General features: G+C 41.6%; 2 protein-coding genes across 2 annotated transcripts; one reads left to right on the top strand and one right to left on the bottom strand.

The window, feature by feature from the left end:
• Window positions 1–1425: 1425 nt before the first annotated feature.
• LOC103712544 (biosynthetic peptidoglycan transglycosylase-like) lies at window positions 1426–7119 on the bottom strand. Its single transcript, XM_008799095.4, has 6 exons — window positions 6557–7119; window positions 5739–5864; window positions 5385–5536; window positions 5109–5223; window positions 3072–3234; window positions 1426–2225 (listed from the first exon to the last, which is right to left on the bottom strand). The coding sequence occupies exons 1-5, from the start codon at window positions 7091–7093 to the stop codon at window positions 3127–3129; spliced, it is 1038 nt and encodes a 345-aa protein (XP_008797317.3). The 5' UTR covers window positions 7094–7119; the 3' UTR covers window positions 1426–2225; window positions 3072–3126.
• Window positions 7120–11751: 4632 nt separating this feature from the next.
• Window positions 11752–14471, top strand: LOC103712545 (G-type lectin S-receptor-like serine/threonine-protein kinase At5g35370). The gene has a single exon (XM_017844133.3). It carries the CDS (start codon window positions 11814–11816, stop codon window positions 14469–14471), a length of 2658 nt encoding a protein of 885 aa, XP_017699622.2. The 5' UTR covers window positions 11752–11813.
• Window positions 14472–16202: the final 1731 nt, after the last annotated feature.

The following is a 16202-nucleotide window of genomic DNA, read 5'->3' as shown; positions in this document are numbered from 1 at the left end:
TTTTTTTTTTTTTTTTTGATTGACTAACTGAACCGGGAGAAAGAAGAGTTGCAAAAAATCATTTGTAGAGGTGTGCCGGGTGGTTGATGCCATTAAGCCGGCCTTCATTCCTTGCTAGCCAAAACTCCATCCTGTGTCCACCAGCAAGTCAGTCATCGGCCAAGAGGAAAATGAGATTTGTGAGGGACGGAGTCAGCTGGAAAACCTTGAGCTCACCACTTTCCACTGCAGAGTTCAAGGGAAAGAAGGGAAGTGGATATCCTTGCCTCAACCCCATCGCTGAGTTGAATTGAACCAGCTGGAAGGAACTCCAATAACTAACACAGAGAAGCTTGGGTCCTTAACACAGTCCTCCCTCCTCTGCCTCCTTGCGTCGTCCATCCTCCTGAATTATATGGCCAGCTTCCGTCAATCGTTTCGATCGTCGTGTATTACTATAGGAGCTAAAAGAAACATCCTGTTAAGGACCCCTAAATAGTTTGGAAAGGACTCTAATTAGTTGAAATCCCATAGGCTCCTTGTAATGGGATTGACACGTGCGTCTCTCGCCACATGTTGTAATGGGATTCTCGATGCATAGGTCTCTCACCATGTCTCTTTGTCTACTGATATATTACGAGGTTATCACCTATGGGCCTGTTTGGCTAATGAGATTCTCTGTTTGTTTTATTCCTTTAAGGCTCGTTTGGTTCGTGGGAAGTATTTTCCCTCTTAGAAATATGATTCCTGAAAAGCATATTCTTAGAAAGAGCATGTCTAGAAAAGTATTTTTAGCATTTTGGTTGACAATGAAAAACTGAAAATTTCCAAAATGCTTATGTTTGGTTGACTATCCACTTTTCTGAAAAAATTATGTATAATTCCTATTATATCCTTAATAAAAATTAGGTCTTTAATGCCTCTTTAATGTTGAAGGGCCTTTTTGGAAAAAAAATAAAAATAGAATGATTCCTACCTTATGAGAAAGTAACTTTTCCATGTTTCTTATGGAAAAGACTTTTCCATAAAATGTGGAAATCCTATTTCCATGAGAATATAACTTTCTCGTCTCTCTCCTTTGAAAACTCTAACCAAACAAGAAGCATCTCATTACTTTCTCATTGACCATACTTTTCCTCCTTCGTTTTCCACGAACCAAACGAGCCCTTAATCATGGGATCTGTCCCCTCAATCAGTGCATTGTTACACTTGTTGCCCCATAAACAGCAACCAATATATGAATGAAAGCAAAACTCAACTCTTTCTCCCATACAAATTTTAGAAGATCTTGATATAATTAGTTGTAAACTTGCCTTTTTATATTCCTATGGTAGTTGTATGTATCCTTTTTTTTTAAAAAAAATCTAGTCAGATGAACCGGTAGGGGTCTGTCTTAACCCCAAGTTGTGCATTAAAAAAAAAAAAAAGAAGGCCGCCTCCTACCTTTATTCGAACGGGTGACTCGTGGGAGTCGGTACGATATATTTTAACCATTAGCTGCCACACCAGTATCAGGTAGGCCCAAGATTATTATTTGTTATTTTTTATTCCGACTGGCCGATTCCCCAATGCATTTTCCAATTCAAATATCATTTTTTCCAAATAGCCCGTTCTTGGTCCAGAACTACAAGGCTTGACTCACCCGGCTTGGAATCTTTCTGCCACAACTTCATACTGCTAAGTCTCCAATCCTACTTTATCAAAGTCCTGAGATGACACCTGAAGCCGCTTCCTCCACAGTGCAAGACTATGTGTATGGTGTTAATTACATCACTCTCCCAATCCAAACCCTATTTTACCAAACCGATTTAAGATGGAGCCAATATGTCTCTGAAGGCACATAATTGAATGCCTGCAATTGGAAGGAATCATTAGCAGGACATGCTCAATGCGTATCTTTCAACTACATCTATTCAAGCATAGGAGGGTTTTCTCCATCCCAACCATCATTTATGATCAGGGAATGAACAAAAATTAAATGTTCGTGCATGCCATGCCGCATTGGTTTGGAGCATGAAAAACATCTATATTTGAGGCAAAGAAGAATCTTTTACTGGGAAAATGATTCATGACGATAAATACACATCAATGTGCGTTGTTATCTCCTGCCACCTTAAGAATAAATGAGAAAAAATGAGTCAATGGTTTACCGACCGATGTCAATCACGAATACTTGATAAGCAACCAATTTCTCTAGGAAGAACAGGAGGCATACACTTGCTGAAACACCGATCTTGAGATTGCACCTGATGAAACAAACAAATGTTATGAGAAAGAAACTAAATTACACGTGGCGTGTGATCTTTGACTACTTCACGTGCATTTCATATCTATTAGAACTTATTTGCATCTGAAAAGCAAATTATAAGTGTAATAATACATAAGTTCTAAACATTACACATCTACATGCATGGTACGCAATACCGTATCGAATTGGTATATATGGTATGTTTCATACGCCGTACCACACCAAATTGGGTGGTAGAAAACGTACCATACCAGTTCAGTACTGGTATACGGCACGGGGGTATATACTTGGTACGCTGAATCGGCCTCCATACCAAGCGTATCAACACAACGACAAGGTGGCGCTTGTACGGAGCCCGGTACCGAGATAGCGTATCTTGTGCGCATGTGTGTTATACAGTGCACTTCTTGTTATATCTATCGTAATGGAGTTGACAACCACTTAGTTGCTGTTGTGCTTCATGCTTAGTGACTATATGCTGGTTTAGTTGTATAAGAGGAAGAAATGGTACAAGCAGTGATATAAAAGCTAATGGGGTTGACAATATTGATGCAGATCTATGGAGAAAATTTTGTCTACTCCACAATTGAGAAATTGGCTTTTACTCTATATATCTCCTTCAATTACAAAAAATCCTTGGCCTAGATGATGAACTCCTCATGTTTATCAATTCTGCCAACTTTGATAAATACCAATTCAGTTCGTGATCTCTTTCAAGGGTGAGACTCAAGAGGAGTACGAGACAAAATTAGAAGTATATTTTGTAAGTTAAGAAATAACGAAAAAAAAAACAGATGGGAACCTTAGCTATCATTTCTCTCATGTTAATTTAACACATGTACACCTGTATTTTCACTTTAGCCTATGCAAGCTGTTCACCGTGAATGATCTTATAGAATTTATCTTCCATCGTGCTGCTCCATTCTGTTCTTGGCTTCAGAAGACAAGAATAAAGGTTGTCCATGCATACATAGAGAATTCATATTTATGCCTGTGTCTTCTGATGTCTGGCATGAATGCAAACAAAAAAACATCAATAGCATGAACAGTAATTTGAAAAACAATGTCTTTGAAATAGAAGCTGACGGAAAAACCTGTTCTCATGTTGAATAAGGGAAGCTGAACTTTGAAAAAGTTTCTTAAAAAAATTGACAAACATGTCGGAAATTTTTTTTCTTTAGAAAGAATTAGAAGAAACATCACATAAATTTATAAAATATTTGATCAACAACAACAACAAGCTCTTAAAAGGCATATTGCCTATGTGTTCATAGAACCAACATGTAGCTCTTTAAAAATTTCCTTGCTAGATACTTCAAATGAAGAAAAAGTGATAGAACTTTTAAACAATTATCGAGAGAGGATAGTAAGATAGAAGATCCCGTGGGTAAATATTGCAAGAAGAGGAGAATGAATGGTGTATTGAAGGAAGAGGAGTTGGGATTCAACACCACCTGAAAATAATAATTGTGACAAAAATTCATCTTGAGATTAACTTCTGGCCCTTCAAGTGACCTGACGCAATCATCATCATCATCACCGCTACATGATTTGTTCTCTCTGAAGAAGCTCATGACATTATTGAAAGAGAAATGAATTTTCATTTTATGTCAAAAATTACATACAACTGAGGCCAATTATACATGAAAATTTCATCCCCATTCAAGGACTCTTCTATTTCTGGAAAACATCTATTATTTTGACAGCACCATTTTATGCTTTCTAACAGATACATATGGAGATGGTCAGGTAAGTTCTACCTTTTACATTAACAAGGGCTTGAGCTGAAGTTGACTATACTAACCGAAAGACTGTTGTCGCCTAACATTTACAGTTATCGGGTATGAACCATACTTGACTTGCCTACCTTGTTTAGTAGGTTTAATATCTACCATTTTCCTTGGCCATTATTTTAGTGCTGTGCCAATATATATATATATGTACCTCTAGTCATCATTACTATTTACTAATTTTTTTCTGGGAAATAGTAAAGCTTGCGACAGGAATATTTCCCTCTGTGTAAATTAATCAAGAGTGAACATGGCTAAGGGGTCCTTAAGAACACTTATTGAACAAATCAGGTTGTCCAAATCATAATTACTTGTTATTCACATACAGCTTCGTTTGTTCCTTCTCTTGTTTCTATTTCATCTCTCTCCACCCCTTCAACCCCCAACCCCCCCCCCCCCCCCCCCCCCCCCCCCCCCCCCCCCCCCCCCCCCCCCCCCCCCCCGCCCCCCGCTTCCCTCGCTCTGTGTGTGTGTGTGTTTCTTGATCCCTCAAGTAATGGCTTAATATCTTGGTGCCATAATATGAGACCTTGAGTTACTGAACAAACAAGATTTTATAATGCCTAACCTCTAACTTTTGTTTTATGTATTGTATAGTATCAGCTATTATTGTTTGGGGCTTTTAAATGAAATGTAATAAGGATCTAATCCATTTTCCTCCAAATATATCATCCAGAAAAGTGTTCTCACACATCATCACAAAAAGCTCATTGAGAAAAACAAGTAAATGGCTTTTATGGAAAATGGGTTACGGCTCCAGTGCTAATACTAAGGCCCATAAAAAGCAAAACTGATGTCATATTATGAAATATTTCAACTATTTAAATCCTTAAATAGAATATTTGTTTACTAATTTCTGCATCTCTGTGAATATAACATTCTAATCATCAAATACCAAGAACATAAATAAATTATCCTATAAATTCAACATATAAAATGAAAATCCCCTATCAACATTATCAAAACCAATAATATAATGAAATGTGACAAAGTTTTCCCAAAGAACATATATATACATATATATATATATATATATATATATATATATATATATATATATATATACTTTCCTGAACAATGCAACAAATCACCTCATTTTCAGAACGTAAGCAAAGAGGTTGCTTTGCAATCTTCAGTGCTGTCTCCATGTCAAGAAATCCTGCTGCCACCATCCTTCTGAGTACCCTCGCTTGGGAGGACTTGCCACTTTGAGAAAGTCAGATGTTAGATTTCCAGGAGAGACTGGACATTAGAACAACAAAAAGATCGAATGCACATGTTTCTTCATACAAACAATAAACAAGAGAACATACTACAAGCTATCCAGATTGCAAATGGAACATTTTTGAAACCTAAATAATATCAACCTGCCTGGATTCCTATACGGGCTTAGAAGCTCGGGACCAGGTAAAATCCCAGCTAGCAATGCAGATTCCCCCAAAGTGAGAAAAGAAGGATGTTTTCCAAAGTAAAAAATAGATGCTGACTCGATTCCATACAGTCCATGTCCCCAGTACATCTGTAGAATCAATACTCTAATGAAAATTGCTCTGACATTATAATAATGGCAAGGAGTTCGTAGACTGAACAGGAAAATAGTAGACACATCCAAATAATTTAATTGCTAGGTTATGAAAAGTAACAAAGTTTCTATTTTCCATTTTGGAAATGAGAAAAATAAGTAATCACATGCAGTGATTGGAAATGAGAAAAATATATACCTTACTAAGGTATGAATACAATATTTTCCATTTTGACATTTTCTTCTCCACTATCAATGACAACAATCCTTCAACAAATTTTCTTGAAATTTTGCGCTCACTTGTCAAAAAGATTCTCTTCATGAGCTGCATATGAAAATGAGTAAATTACATTATGGTATCAAAGGAAATGTACTAAGCCAACAATTTGGACTTGGAACAAAATATTTTAGAGAAATGAAAGTACATCGATTTCATAGTGCCATTATTAGATACAAGTGCTTAAGGCAGAGAATAATATCAGATAAGCATTTAAGCTTCCACGGAATAAATACATATACATGTATGTATGCATATGTAGATATCAAATATGGCATTTAAGCTAGCAGAAATTTTATGCTGACAATGGATGGCTAGTTTCATTGTATAATTACATCATACAGTTATTCAGTTACATAGAGTACAGATAACAAAGAAGAGCCACGGTCTCCATGTCTTCACAGATTTGGTGTTCACGGCATCCCCGCTCAAAATTGAGTAGGAATTTCAGAAATTTGATCATATTTGATTAGGTCTTTCTAAGACCTAACATATGTACTTGATTATATCCATGATTATAAAAAATTCAACCAGATTTGATCCAAATCAATTCATTAACATATGATACGTTTGATTTCCTGCGCATAGTATCCAAAACCTTTGCCTTTGAAACAATACCAATTATAAACTCATAAATATAAAGTACTTCATTGTGGTTGAAATTACTAGAGCAGAAACCAAAACAACAATCTCCAAAATATCACTATTCATCATTGGAGAGGATAGAAAGAATCGCATACCTGCTGTGTGATGGTGCTCCCGCCGCCGCCACTAGGAAAATTGAACACGGCCCGGGCAATCCCATGGGGATCAACTCCAGAGTGGTAAAAGAAACGGCGGTCCTCCGACGCCGTGATGGCCTGGATCAAGTGGTAAGGAATTCCAGAAAGCCTCGACTCGGCCTCCTCCGAGACCGCCAGGAGATGCCGCCAGCGGTCGGGGAAATCGGGAGGTAGGATTCCCAGGTGGGAGCAGAGGGACAGCGAACCGTCAAGCAAGAAATGGAGTGGGTTCGGGGAACCAACTGGGCTTCGAGAGGGCCGCCAACGACCGAGGGAAGGAAGAAGAGAACAACTTAGGGAGCGACAGCGTCTCGGCTTGGCTTTTGGTTCGCAGGAGAGGAAAGCGAACGAAGCGGTGCTCTGCGGTTGGAGACTGCGGAGGTGAGTGGTGGGGCTCAGGGGGCCGGCGGTGACCAGAACCTGGTGGGCTGCGGCGAGAAGCGGCATTGCGGTGACTTGGTTTCTTACTTTGTTTAGATTTCGGATTGAAAGCATCCGAACCAGAGATCTCACTTTAAACAAGGAAGGATGCGCGGAGAAGAGGACCCAAAGCCATTTTAAACATGGGAGATGGGAGACGATCAGCTGCGGGCATGCTCCTCGTACAATGCTGACACGTGCTGGGTTAAAAGGTGGGGCCCGCATTAAAAAAAAAAATCTTATGGGCTCTCCGGAAGAAAGAAGGATGGTTCATGACCGGATTGCGATTGCACGGCTGGTGAGTACAGTACGGTGGTACGGGCGAGGATGACAAAGCTGTCTTCAGGGACGATGGTATTTTTCCCAAGCCTTGCATGGAAACTTGCGTGTTGATGCTGTGCCAAGGATAAAGAAATGCACCACTCAACCGATCACCAAATGGATTTCTTCTGCAGAAGAAAGAACACAGAACTAAAGGAGGATCGGTTTGGACTGTATATTTTGCATGAAAGAAGAATTTATCTTTCTTCGCATGAATTCATCGTTGGATCGCAGAATAGCGGCTTTTTGAGATCTCAGCAAATAGATGAATGAAAAAATTCGGTGTACTTTAAGATCTATGTAAAATGCTATCTAATATTGAATACCGTGAAAAAAAGATCAATTATTTTTTCATGCGAAAGATGCAATCCGCCCCCAGGGTAGTTAGATGTATCAAATAAAAAGTCTATCTATTAAAGATAGGATATCGGATGCATTGCTTGAATAAAATTTCTATGCATTGACTATGCCTAAGGGAAGCAGAAGTCTCATCATGGGTGGATGAGGATGGAAGAAGAGACAACCATTCTTCACTTTGCAAGCACTATCTTGATATTTTATTAGAGAGTATCATGAACACGAGTAGTTACGACTAAGAATTTAAGGAAAAATAAAATAAAATGGAGATATCAGCAGCTTTTTTGAAGGGACCCACCTTCAGTCTAATCCATCAATGGAAACCTAATTCAGTCCAATAAGTCCTAAGCAGATTTTTTGAGAATTGGAGAAAATTCTGGCATTTCTTTTCAGCCAAATGCTCCAACAAGAGAAAATGACTTCAGTGTCCCAACTCATTCTCCAAGCTCTTTTTATCTTAGATATTCTCTAAGAAGTCTAAAGATCTAACACGGGATCAGGGAAAGCTGGAATAAAACCGTCTTGTGAAAAGGTCCCGGAAATTTCATAAAAAAAGACAACATAAGGTCAAAACGCACATCTCATGGGGGGTATATGGACTACAAACAATGAACACTAGTTGAACTAGCCTTCATTAGGGGTGGTTCTATATACACCCCCCCTATTGCTCGGGACACCCCCCAAAAATTAAAAAAAAATTAAATACTCTCTACACCCCCCCATTTGCTAAGGACACCCCTAAAAAATTAAAAATTCCTAAATTACCCCCCACCCTCCCCACCCCCTCACCTAAATTGCTCTCTACACCCCCCAAACCCCCCCCACCCCGCTCTTCCCCTCCAAAACACCTCGCCAACACCCAAAACCCCCCCGTTCCCCCTTCTCCCTCTCGTCGCCGGCATTCTCCCGATCTCCGACCACCTCGCCGGCTTCTCCCGGAACCACCTCGCCGGCTTCTTCCGAAATTTTTTTTTTTCACGGTTCGTGCTCCGTTCGGCACTGGATCGCCGAACAAAAGGCTTCTGTTCGGCTGAACAGTGCCGGACAGAAGCCTTCTGTTCGGCACTGTGCAGCCGAACAGATCTGTTCGGTTGAGGGTTGCCGAACAGAAGGCTTCTGTTCGGCACTGTTCAGCCGAACAGAAGCCTTTTGTTCGGCGATCCAGTGTCGAACGGAGCACGAACCGTGAAAAAAAAAAATTTCGAAACAAGGTGGAACACGTACCTTTGCGGCCGATTCTTCGTCCCAAATCACTAGTTGCTTGTCCATGCTTCGAATGAGGCTTAAATCTCCTTCAAAGATCGCCTAAACGATGTAAATGGATCGAGGGGTTTAAGGGGGGTTTGAGGGGTGTTTTTTTTTTCTTTTCAAAACGAAACGGAGGAGGAGGAAGGGGGGTGTATGAGAAAATTTCAAGGGCAATATGGTAATTACACTAAAGGTTAGTTTGGGTATTTTTTTTTTGGTTTTTGGGGGGGTGTCCTTAGCAATAGGGGGGGTGTATATAGAACCACCCCTTCATTAGAGGTAAGATAAGATTCATCCAAGATCTCAGCCCTTTTCCTCTCTTGATCTAGGTCTATATGGTTTGTCAAGGTCCTTAGAGAAGAGGATCAAGTGATCTTCTATGCCACCCCTACTTCATAACGATGAATTAGATCGAAACAGGAAAAAGCAAGAGAACAAAAAAAAATCTACATTACTAAAAAGAAAATATCAATTGAATTTTAATAGCATTCATGAAGCAAAAAATACATTAATTAACAATATATCGACATCATTTGAGCATCAACTAAAGCAAATAACAAGAGAAACTCGTCAAGAGAGGGGGAAGAGAGTATCGAATCGGCTCCAACGGCTTGATTGGCCCTCCTCTTCTTGACTTCAACTATGTATTCCTTGCTCTTGGATCTCCTAAATATAAGTATTATTAGTCTTGGGAAGAAAAGGAAAAAGTAGTCAAAGCGGTTAAATCTAGCTGGATGTAAAGCTTTAGGTTGCTTTAATGGCAGATTGAGAATGGGCTTAGTGTAGAGGATGACTCCATTTTTCCACATCTCCTTTTTTATTTTTCCTCCTAAATTTTTCAGGGCTTGAATCTAAACACAGAAGAATCCAAAGATTAGAAAATCTCTTTGTTGGGAGGTACTTGTAAGTACGAGGAGGGTTAGATGAATGGTTAGATTTGGAGTTTATTGAGAATTTTTAAGATTTGATGACTAGTAAGATGCCATCTCATCAAGAGATTAAAAGAGAAGGGTTTCAAGACTTTGAAGGCTAGGACTGCCTCTAAAAAAAACACAAGTGGATTTCAAGGTTGAAATTGAACTTAAGACACATGGCTTTACTGGATTGGCAAGTTACACTTGCAATCTTAAAAGTAGGCACTCCTAGGAAGTTAGATACGATGGCTTACTTAACTACTACTGTTTATGATGTTAATTGAAGGTTTTGTAGAATGAGTTTTCAGGGTTGCTGGTAGAAAAAAGAAGCGTGCTAAACAAATTTGAAAACACTTTGACTTTTTTTTTTTTATTAGAAGTCAACGCTCGTCGGAAAAGAACAACCTAGTTTAGATAGGCAAAATTGGGTTGAAATTTGTATAAATAAGATAAAATCGTTGGAAATTAATTTGAAGACTAATTGGGTTGAAATTTGTATAAGTAAGATAAAGTTAATGGGGAATAATTTTACTTACCACATGGATTTCTATGGTGAGAGATTGCTGCGAGTATGGTTGCGTGGATCCGATTAGACTGGTGCATGTTTGACTCTAATCCAACCCGATTGCATGTATGGCTTTTGATATTGGACCCGAACCCAATCCAATAAATGATCGGATTAGGTTGGGTCAGGTCTACGAAAAATATTTTTGCCCCAACGGGTCGTTTGGATCGAGTTGAAGTCACGTAAAATCTCGACCCAACCCAAAGTATTGGGATTCAGATCCCCCATAAATTACAATTCGAATCCATGTCTATATTTGTTTAAATAAATTACAAAATCCCCCATAAATTAGGAGTAAATTATATTTATACCTAATAGTTCGAAAAACCTACGCTTACCCTTGAGGTTTATTTTTATCCAACACTTTAACTCATAATTTAACAGAACATTAATCCAGTCATTAACTTTTAATGGGACCCAAATGATACATGAGAAAAAATTTCAAAAATGACCAAAATATCCTTAAGTGATATAATAGTTACCTAAGAATATAAGAAAATATATATATCCTTCTTCCCCACTCAAGAGCAATTTCGATTTTTCACATGAGGTAAACGGTTTCACTAATACAATTAATTTAACCAGATGTGTTAGCGTACGTTTTACAAGCTATTGAATATTAGTGTAAATAAACATAAACCTTGGAGGTTGTAATTTATTCTATTTGTTTATTAATAAGATGTCAGGAAGAAAATTTATCAAGCTGAATTTTGACTGCCACAAAATTATTTACTAATATAGTCAAAACTTTATGAATTAATATTTATTTAGAACTGTAATCTACTTTCAAATTTTAATAACCTCAATGGCTAGCTTTTTTTAAGGTAGTAAAATTAGTTTGAGCTTTTTTTTTCTTTCAAAAAAAAAGAGGAAATGATTTAGAATATTTTTATTAGATTAATTTGGGTTAGGAAACCCAAAATAGATTTATAAAATGTATGGTTCGGAACGGGTAGGATTAGGCAGGGTCAAAGTTTATTAAATCCAGATCCAATTTGAAATATGAAATGGGTCTAATATTTAACCCGACCCATTTACGTCCTTTTCTGGGAGGCGCATCAGCGCATGGGTGCAAACGATGGGATTGTAGGGTCCAAGTCAAATACCCAGGATTGGGAGTTTTGTTTCTGGTTTTGGCCGCATACGTTTTTTTATGGCATGAAAACGGATTACCAGCCGTTGACCAAGAAATCAGAGTAGCTATCATGTCCCGATCATACAGTCGGCAAGCCCTTTTCCCATTGCATTCGCCCTGCAAACAATTCACCGGGAAATAGCAGCTGGCCCGGACGCTAGCGAACTCCCCAACGGTCAACGCAAACCCAAACACCACCACACCAACCCCCAGAACCTTCCCATTTCCAGCTCATGGACACAGAACCCAGCCCAGATGGCCACCCCATTCGTCGTCGTCCTCCTCCTCCTCCTCTATCCCTTCACCTCCTCCGCCGCCGTAGTTGCCACCGAATTCCTCTACCCCAACTTCACCGCCACCGTCATCAACTACGTCGACAACGCCGGCGTCTTCCTCACCTCCCGCAACGCCACCTTCAAAGCTGCCATCTACAACGCCGGCCAGCAGCCGTCCCATTACTACCTCACCCTCCTCCACGGCCCCACCAGCACCCCCGTCTGGTCCGCCAACCGCAACTCGCCCATCCCCAACGATGGCCTCGTCATCCTCTCCCCTGTCGGTCTCTCCGTCGTCCACCCCAACGGCTCTCTTTTATGGTCAACCCCTCCCCTTCCCTCTCCAGTCCGGGCCCTCCGCCTCCTTGACACCGGAAACCTCCTCCTCGTCAACGCGTCCAACGCCTCCCTCTGGCGGTCCTTCGATCATCCCACCGACACCCTCCTCTCCGACCAGCCCCTCCGTGCCGGCTCCTCCCTCACGAGTCCGGTCTCCGATACCAACTTCTCTGAGGGGGACTACCGGCTCACCGTCACCACCAGCGACGCGGTCATGACATGGAAAGAGTCTCAGCAATACTACAGCATTTCCACCGACGCCCGCTCCTTCAAGGACGACAACGCCGACATCTCCTTCATGGTCTCCAACTCCACTGGGCTCTACCTGTTGTCAACCAATCAAAAGGTAATTTTTCACGTGTTTCTCGCAGCTTCGAGCTTCCGTATTATGAAGTTAGACTCTGCCGGCCGATTTCAAATCATTAGCTACTCCGCGGCCAACTCTTCGTCGAGCTTGGATGATAAATTTGTCGCGCCGAGCAGTGACTGCGACCTGCCGTTCTCCTGCCAGACCCTCGGCCTCTGCAACACCGGGGCGAACGGCACCTCCTGCACCTGCCCGGTTCTCTTTGCGGCTTCAAAAACCGGCGGTTGCTCGCCGGCCGATGATTCCCTTCTGGCCTCCACCTGCGGGGCCAATTTCTCAATCTCTTATCTGAGCCCAGGGAGCGGTATCGTCTACTTTGCAAACAAATTCATGGTGCCAATAACCGTCGGCCAGGGCATATCGGCATGCCAAAGCCTCTGCTCGGGGAATTGTTCATGTGTTGCTTTCATCTACAGGAATTCGTCAAGATCTTGCTACCTACTGGAGAACCAGTTAGGCTCCGTCTTTAACAGCAAAGATGGTGAAACTGCGAGTAGTATCTACGTCAAGACCCTGCTCTCCGGATCGCCGCAGCCGATCTCCGGGAAGAGCACGTCTAGACATCTCATCCCCATCTTGTTGCCAACCATAGCTGCATTCCTGCTCATCATTGTTGTGATTTTCATGGGAATTCTTTGGTGGACGAGGCAGCAGCAAAGGAAGAGAGGTCCCAGCATAAGAAGATCAAAATCAGCGGTGATGAAGGAGATACAATTAGGCCGGCAGAAGTCAAGGACGATGGTGGCGACAGCAGGAGATAAAGGAAGGTCGTCCGGCAACCATGAATCAGACGACGACGACGACGACATATCGATCCTGGGCCTTCCGACAAGGTTCACGTACGCTGAACTAGAAGCGGCAACATGGAACTTCAGGACTAAAATCGGGTCCGGCGGGTTCGGCGCCGTGTACAAAGGCGAGCTGCCTGACGAGACCCTCGTTGCCGTGAAAAAGATCGACAACGTGGGCCTCCAAGGCAAGAAGGAATTCTGCACCGAGATCGCAGTCATCGGCAACATCCGCCATGTCAACCTCGTCCGGCTGCGGGGTTTCTGTGCCGAGGGGACCAAGCGGCTGCTCGTCTACGAGTACATGAGCCGGGGATCCCTCGACCGATCGCTGTTCGGCGTCGGGCCGGTGCTGGAGTGGCAGGAGCGGATCGATATAGCGATCGGGGCGGCGCGGGGGCTTGCATACCTGCATACAGGGTGCGAGCACAAGATCGTTCACTGCGACGTGAAGCCCGAGAACATTCTGCTCGACGAGCGTGGGCAGGCGAGGATCGGCGACTTTGGGCTGGCGAAGCTGCTGCGGCCGGAGCAGTCAGGATTGTTCACGACGATGCGGGGAACGAGGGGGTACCTGGCGCCGGAGTGGCTGACCAACTCGGCCATCTCGGACTGGACCGACGTGTACAGCTTCGGGATGGTGCTGCTGGAGCTGGTTAGGGGGAGAAAGAACAAGTCGGTGGTGCCGAGCGAGGGGGAGAGCGAGTCGGCGGGGTGTTCGGAGTCGACAGGGTCTGGTGGCGGCGGCGGGGGGAGGTATTTTCCGATGGTGGCTTTGGAGGCGCACGAGCAGGGGAGGTACGGGGAGCTGGCGGACCCGAGGTTGGAGGGGCGGGCGCCGGCGGCGGAGGTTGAGAGGGTGGTGAGGGTGGCTCTCTGCTGCCTCCACGAGGAGCCCGGGCTGAGGCCGGCCATGGGGAGCGTGGTGGCGATGCTGGAACGGACGGCGGAGGTGGGGGAGCCAAGGGTGGAGTCGCTCAACTTCTTAAGGCTCTACGGGAGGGGGTTCGCGGAGCCGGCGGGGAACGCGTCCTTGTTTGGTACCGGCGGTCACAACATCGGATCGGTGTGCAGCCCCGCGACGGCGACCAGCAGCGGGTCGCCGTCGTACCTCTCGTCGCAGCAGGTGTCGGGGCCCAGATAGCAGCAGCGTGTCTATGAAACGGAGTGCATGAAAATTATTCTTTTTTCTTTCAGTTAATTAAGAGGGTTTCGGCCGGAAGGGTTGGCAGAATAAAAATATTTAAAAGATTAATGTGTATGCCGTCTTCTTGTTGCTTATTAGTTTGTTCGACTAAGAAGTATATTGTTTTGATACACATAGGTTTGGAATAAAGCTGGTGTTATTGCAAGAAGGCCTATATTTGCTCTCTTTTTTTGTTGCTATTGTTGTTTTGTCCCTTAAAACATCTAGTTGGACATATTTATTTCTTAGTTAAATTTTGCTATGACCCACACAGAGACTATTCCACTACAGATTAATGGACTAACTAATTTGCTGACTGATTCAAAGAGTTAAGACTGACGATTCGATGATCGGGCAAAGATAGACGACAACTGTAAGCTCTATTATGCTCACTTGTTTAGGGTAAGGGGATTTTGAAGATTCTTATCTATCCTATATATAAAAGCACCAGCAATTTCTGCTTAGAGAAGCATTGTTCTTATCACCTGGTTTTGATGAAAGCTTTTGGATCAGTGTTGGATACCAACAATCGGATTCAAAGTCAGAGTTTGAATCCTATTCCTATACATGACCTCACCACTTCCGACCTTATATATATCTTAGACCTTATCTTAATCTTAGTCTTAAATCTTATATATATATATATATATATATAAGTATGAATTTCTTGTTAGCATCATCAAAGCTGTTTAGCAATCCAAATTCTATCTGACGCTTGGCTAATCCCTAAGGCCAAAGAGAGGCCACGGCCTCCTGAAGAAAATTAGGTTGTTCAAATATCCTCCATGTGGCACTTCGAATTCAATTTACACAAACCCTGGCTCTGTGCACGGCTTCGCTTTATTCTTGGTGCTATCTCTTTTTTTCTAATTTTGTTGGCTGCACCCACATTCATCATGTGTGAGCCGCCATTATATATAAAAAAAATAGACAAAATTATGTTAATGTGGGCTAAATATCTAAGTTTATTACAGCTATGAAAAGGCATAATGTATATTTACAGAAGCAAGTATCTATGATTTTGCACTTGGAAGTCCAGTCCAGTAATCAATTTCTTTTCATTTATTTATGAAAAACAACAGTAGAACCATTCGAGTCTTGTAGGAATAATGCTTCTTTTAGGAGCAATTAGAATATTGCTCCAAGCTCATATCCATTGCACAAAGATTATACATACCTTTTCTGAGTTGTCGAATCCAAGGTAAAGGGCATACCATCAAATGTATTGCTTCCTAATGTTGTATCATCAGAAATCATTTTATGCATTGTGTTTATAAACGCATAGATTTTGAACCTATGAATTATGTATGATCTAACAATTATTGAACAACAATTCTTTATTGATTTTTTAGTTTTTCGTATGTTAACTGTAAACTATGATTGAGTATTGGTAATTGGCTGTAGTTAAATTCTATTATAGATGAATCTTATAATATTAAAAATTGACAGGAAATCTGGAGTATATTTTATTATTTTTTTAATATACTTCAACTTTTATCATTTTTGCTAGCTCATTTTATAGGCTCCTTAAAAGAAAAGAAAAAAAGAAAAGACTCTAGTTGGCCAATCCCATGCGCTAAATCTACTAAGCTCTAATCTCTTCAAATCCTTCTTTAACAAGAAGTTTGAAGGAAATCTTTTGGTCCTGTTGATTCTCTCATATAAACATTTCAAATTTAATTAACTAGT

This window comes from Phoenix dactylifera, chromosome 15 (genome assembly GCF_009389715.1).
Source record: "Phoenix dactylifera cultivar Barhee BC4 chromosome 15, palm_55x_up_171113_PBpolish2nd_filt_p, whole genome shotgun sequence".
Classification (NCBI taxonomy): Eukaryota; Viridiplantae; Streptophyta; class Magnoliopsida; order Arecales; family Arecaceae; genus Phoenix; species Phoenix dactylifera.
This window is presented reverse-complemented; position numbering and strand designations above follow the sequence as displayed.

Coding starts and splice junctions, on each gene's coding strand:
- LOC103712544 (XM_008799095.4), bottom strand. CDS start 7,093: ATGCTTTCAATCCGAAATCTAAACAAAGTAAGAAACCAAGTCACCGCA. Junction 5,537..5,738: donor TGTATTCATACCTTAGTAAG/GTATATATTTTT, acceptor TTGATTCTACAG/ATGTACTGGGGACATGGACT. Junction 5,224..5,384: donor CCGTATAGGAATCCAGGCAG/GTTGATATTATT, acceptor ACTTTCTCAAAG/TGGCAAGTCCTCCCAAGCGA.
- LOC103712545 (XM_017844133.3), top strand. CDS start 11,814: ATGGCCACCCCATTCGTCGTCGTCCTCCTCCTCCTCCTCTATCCCTTC.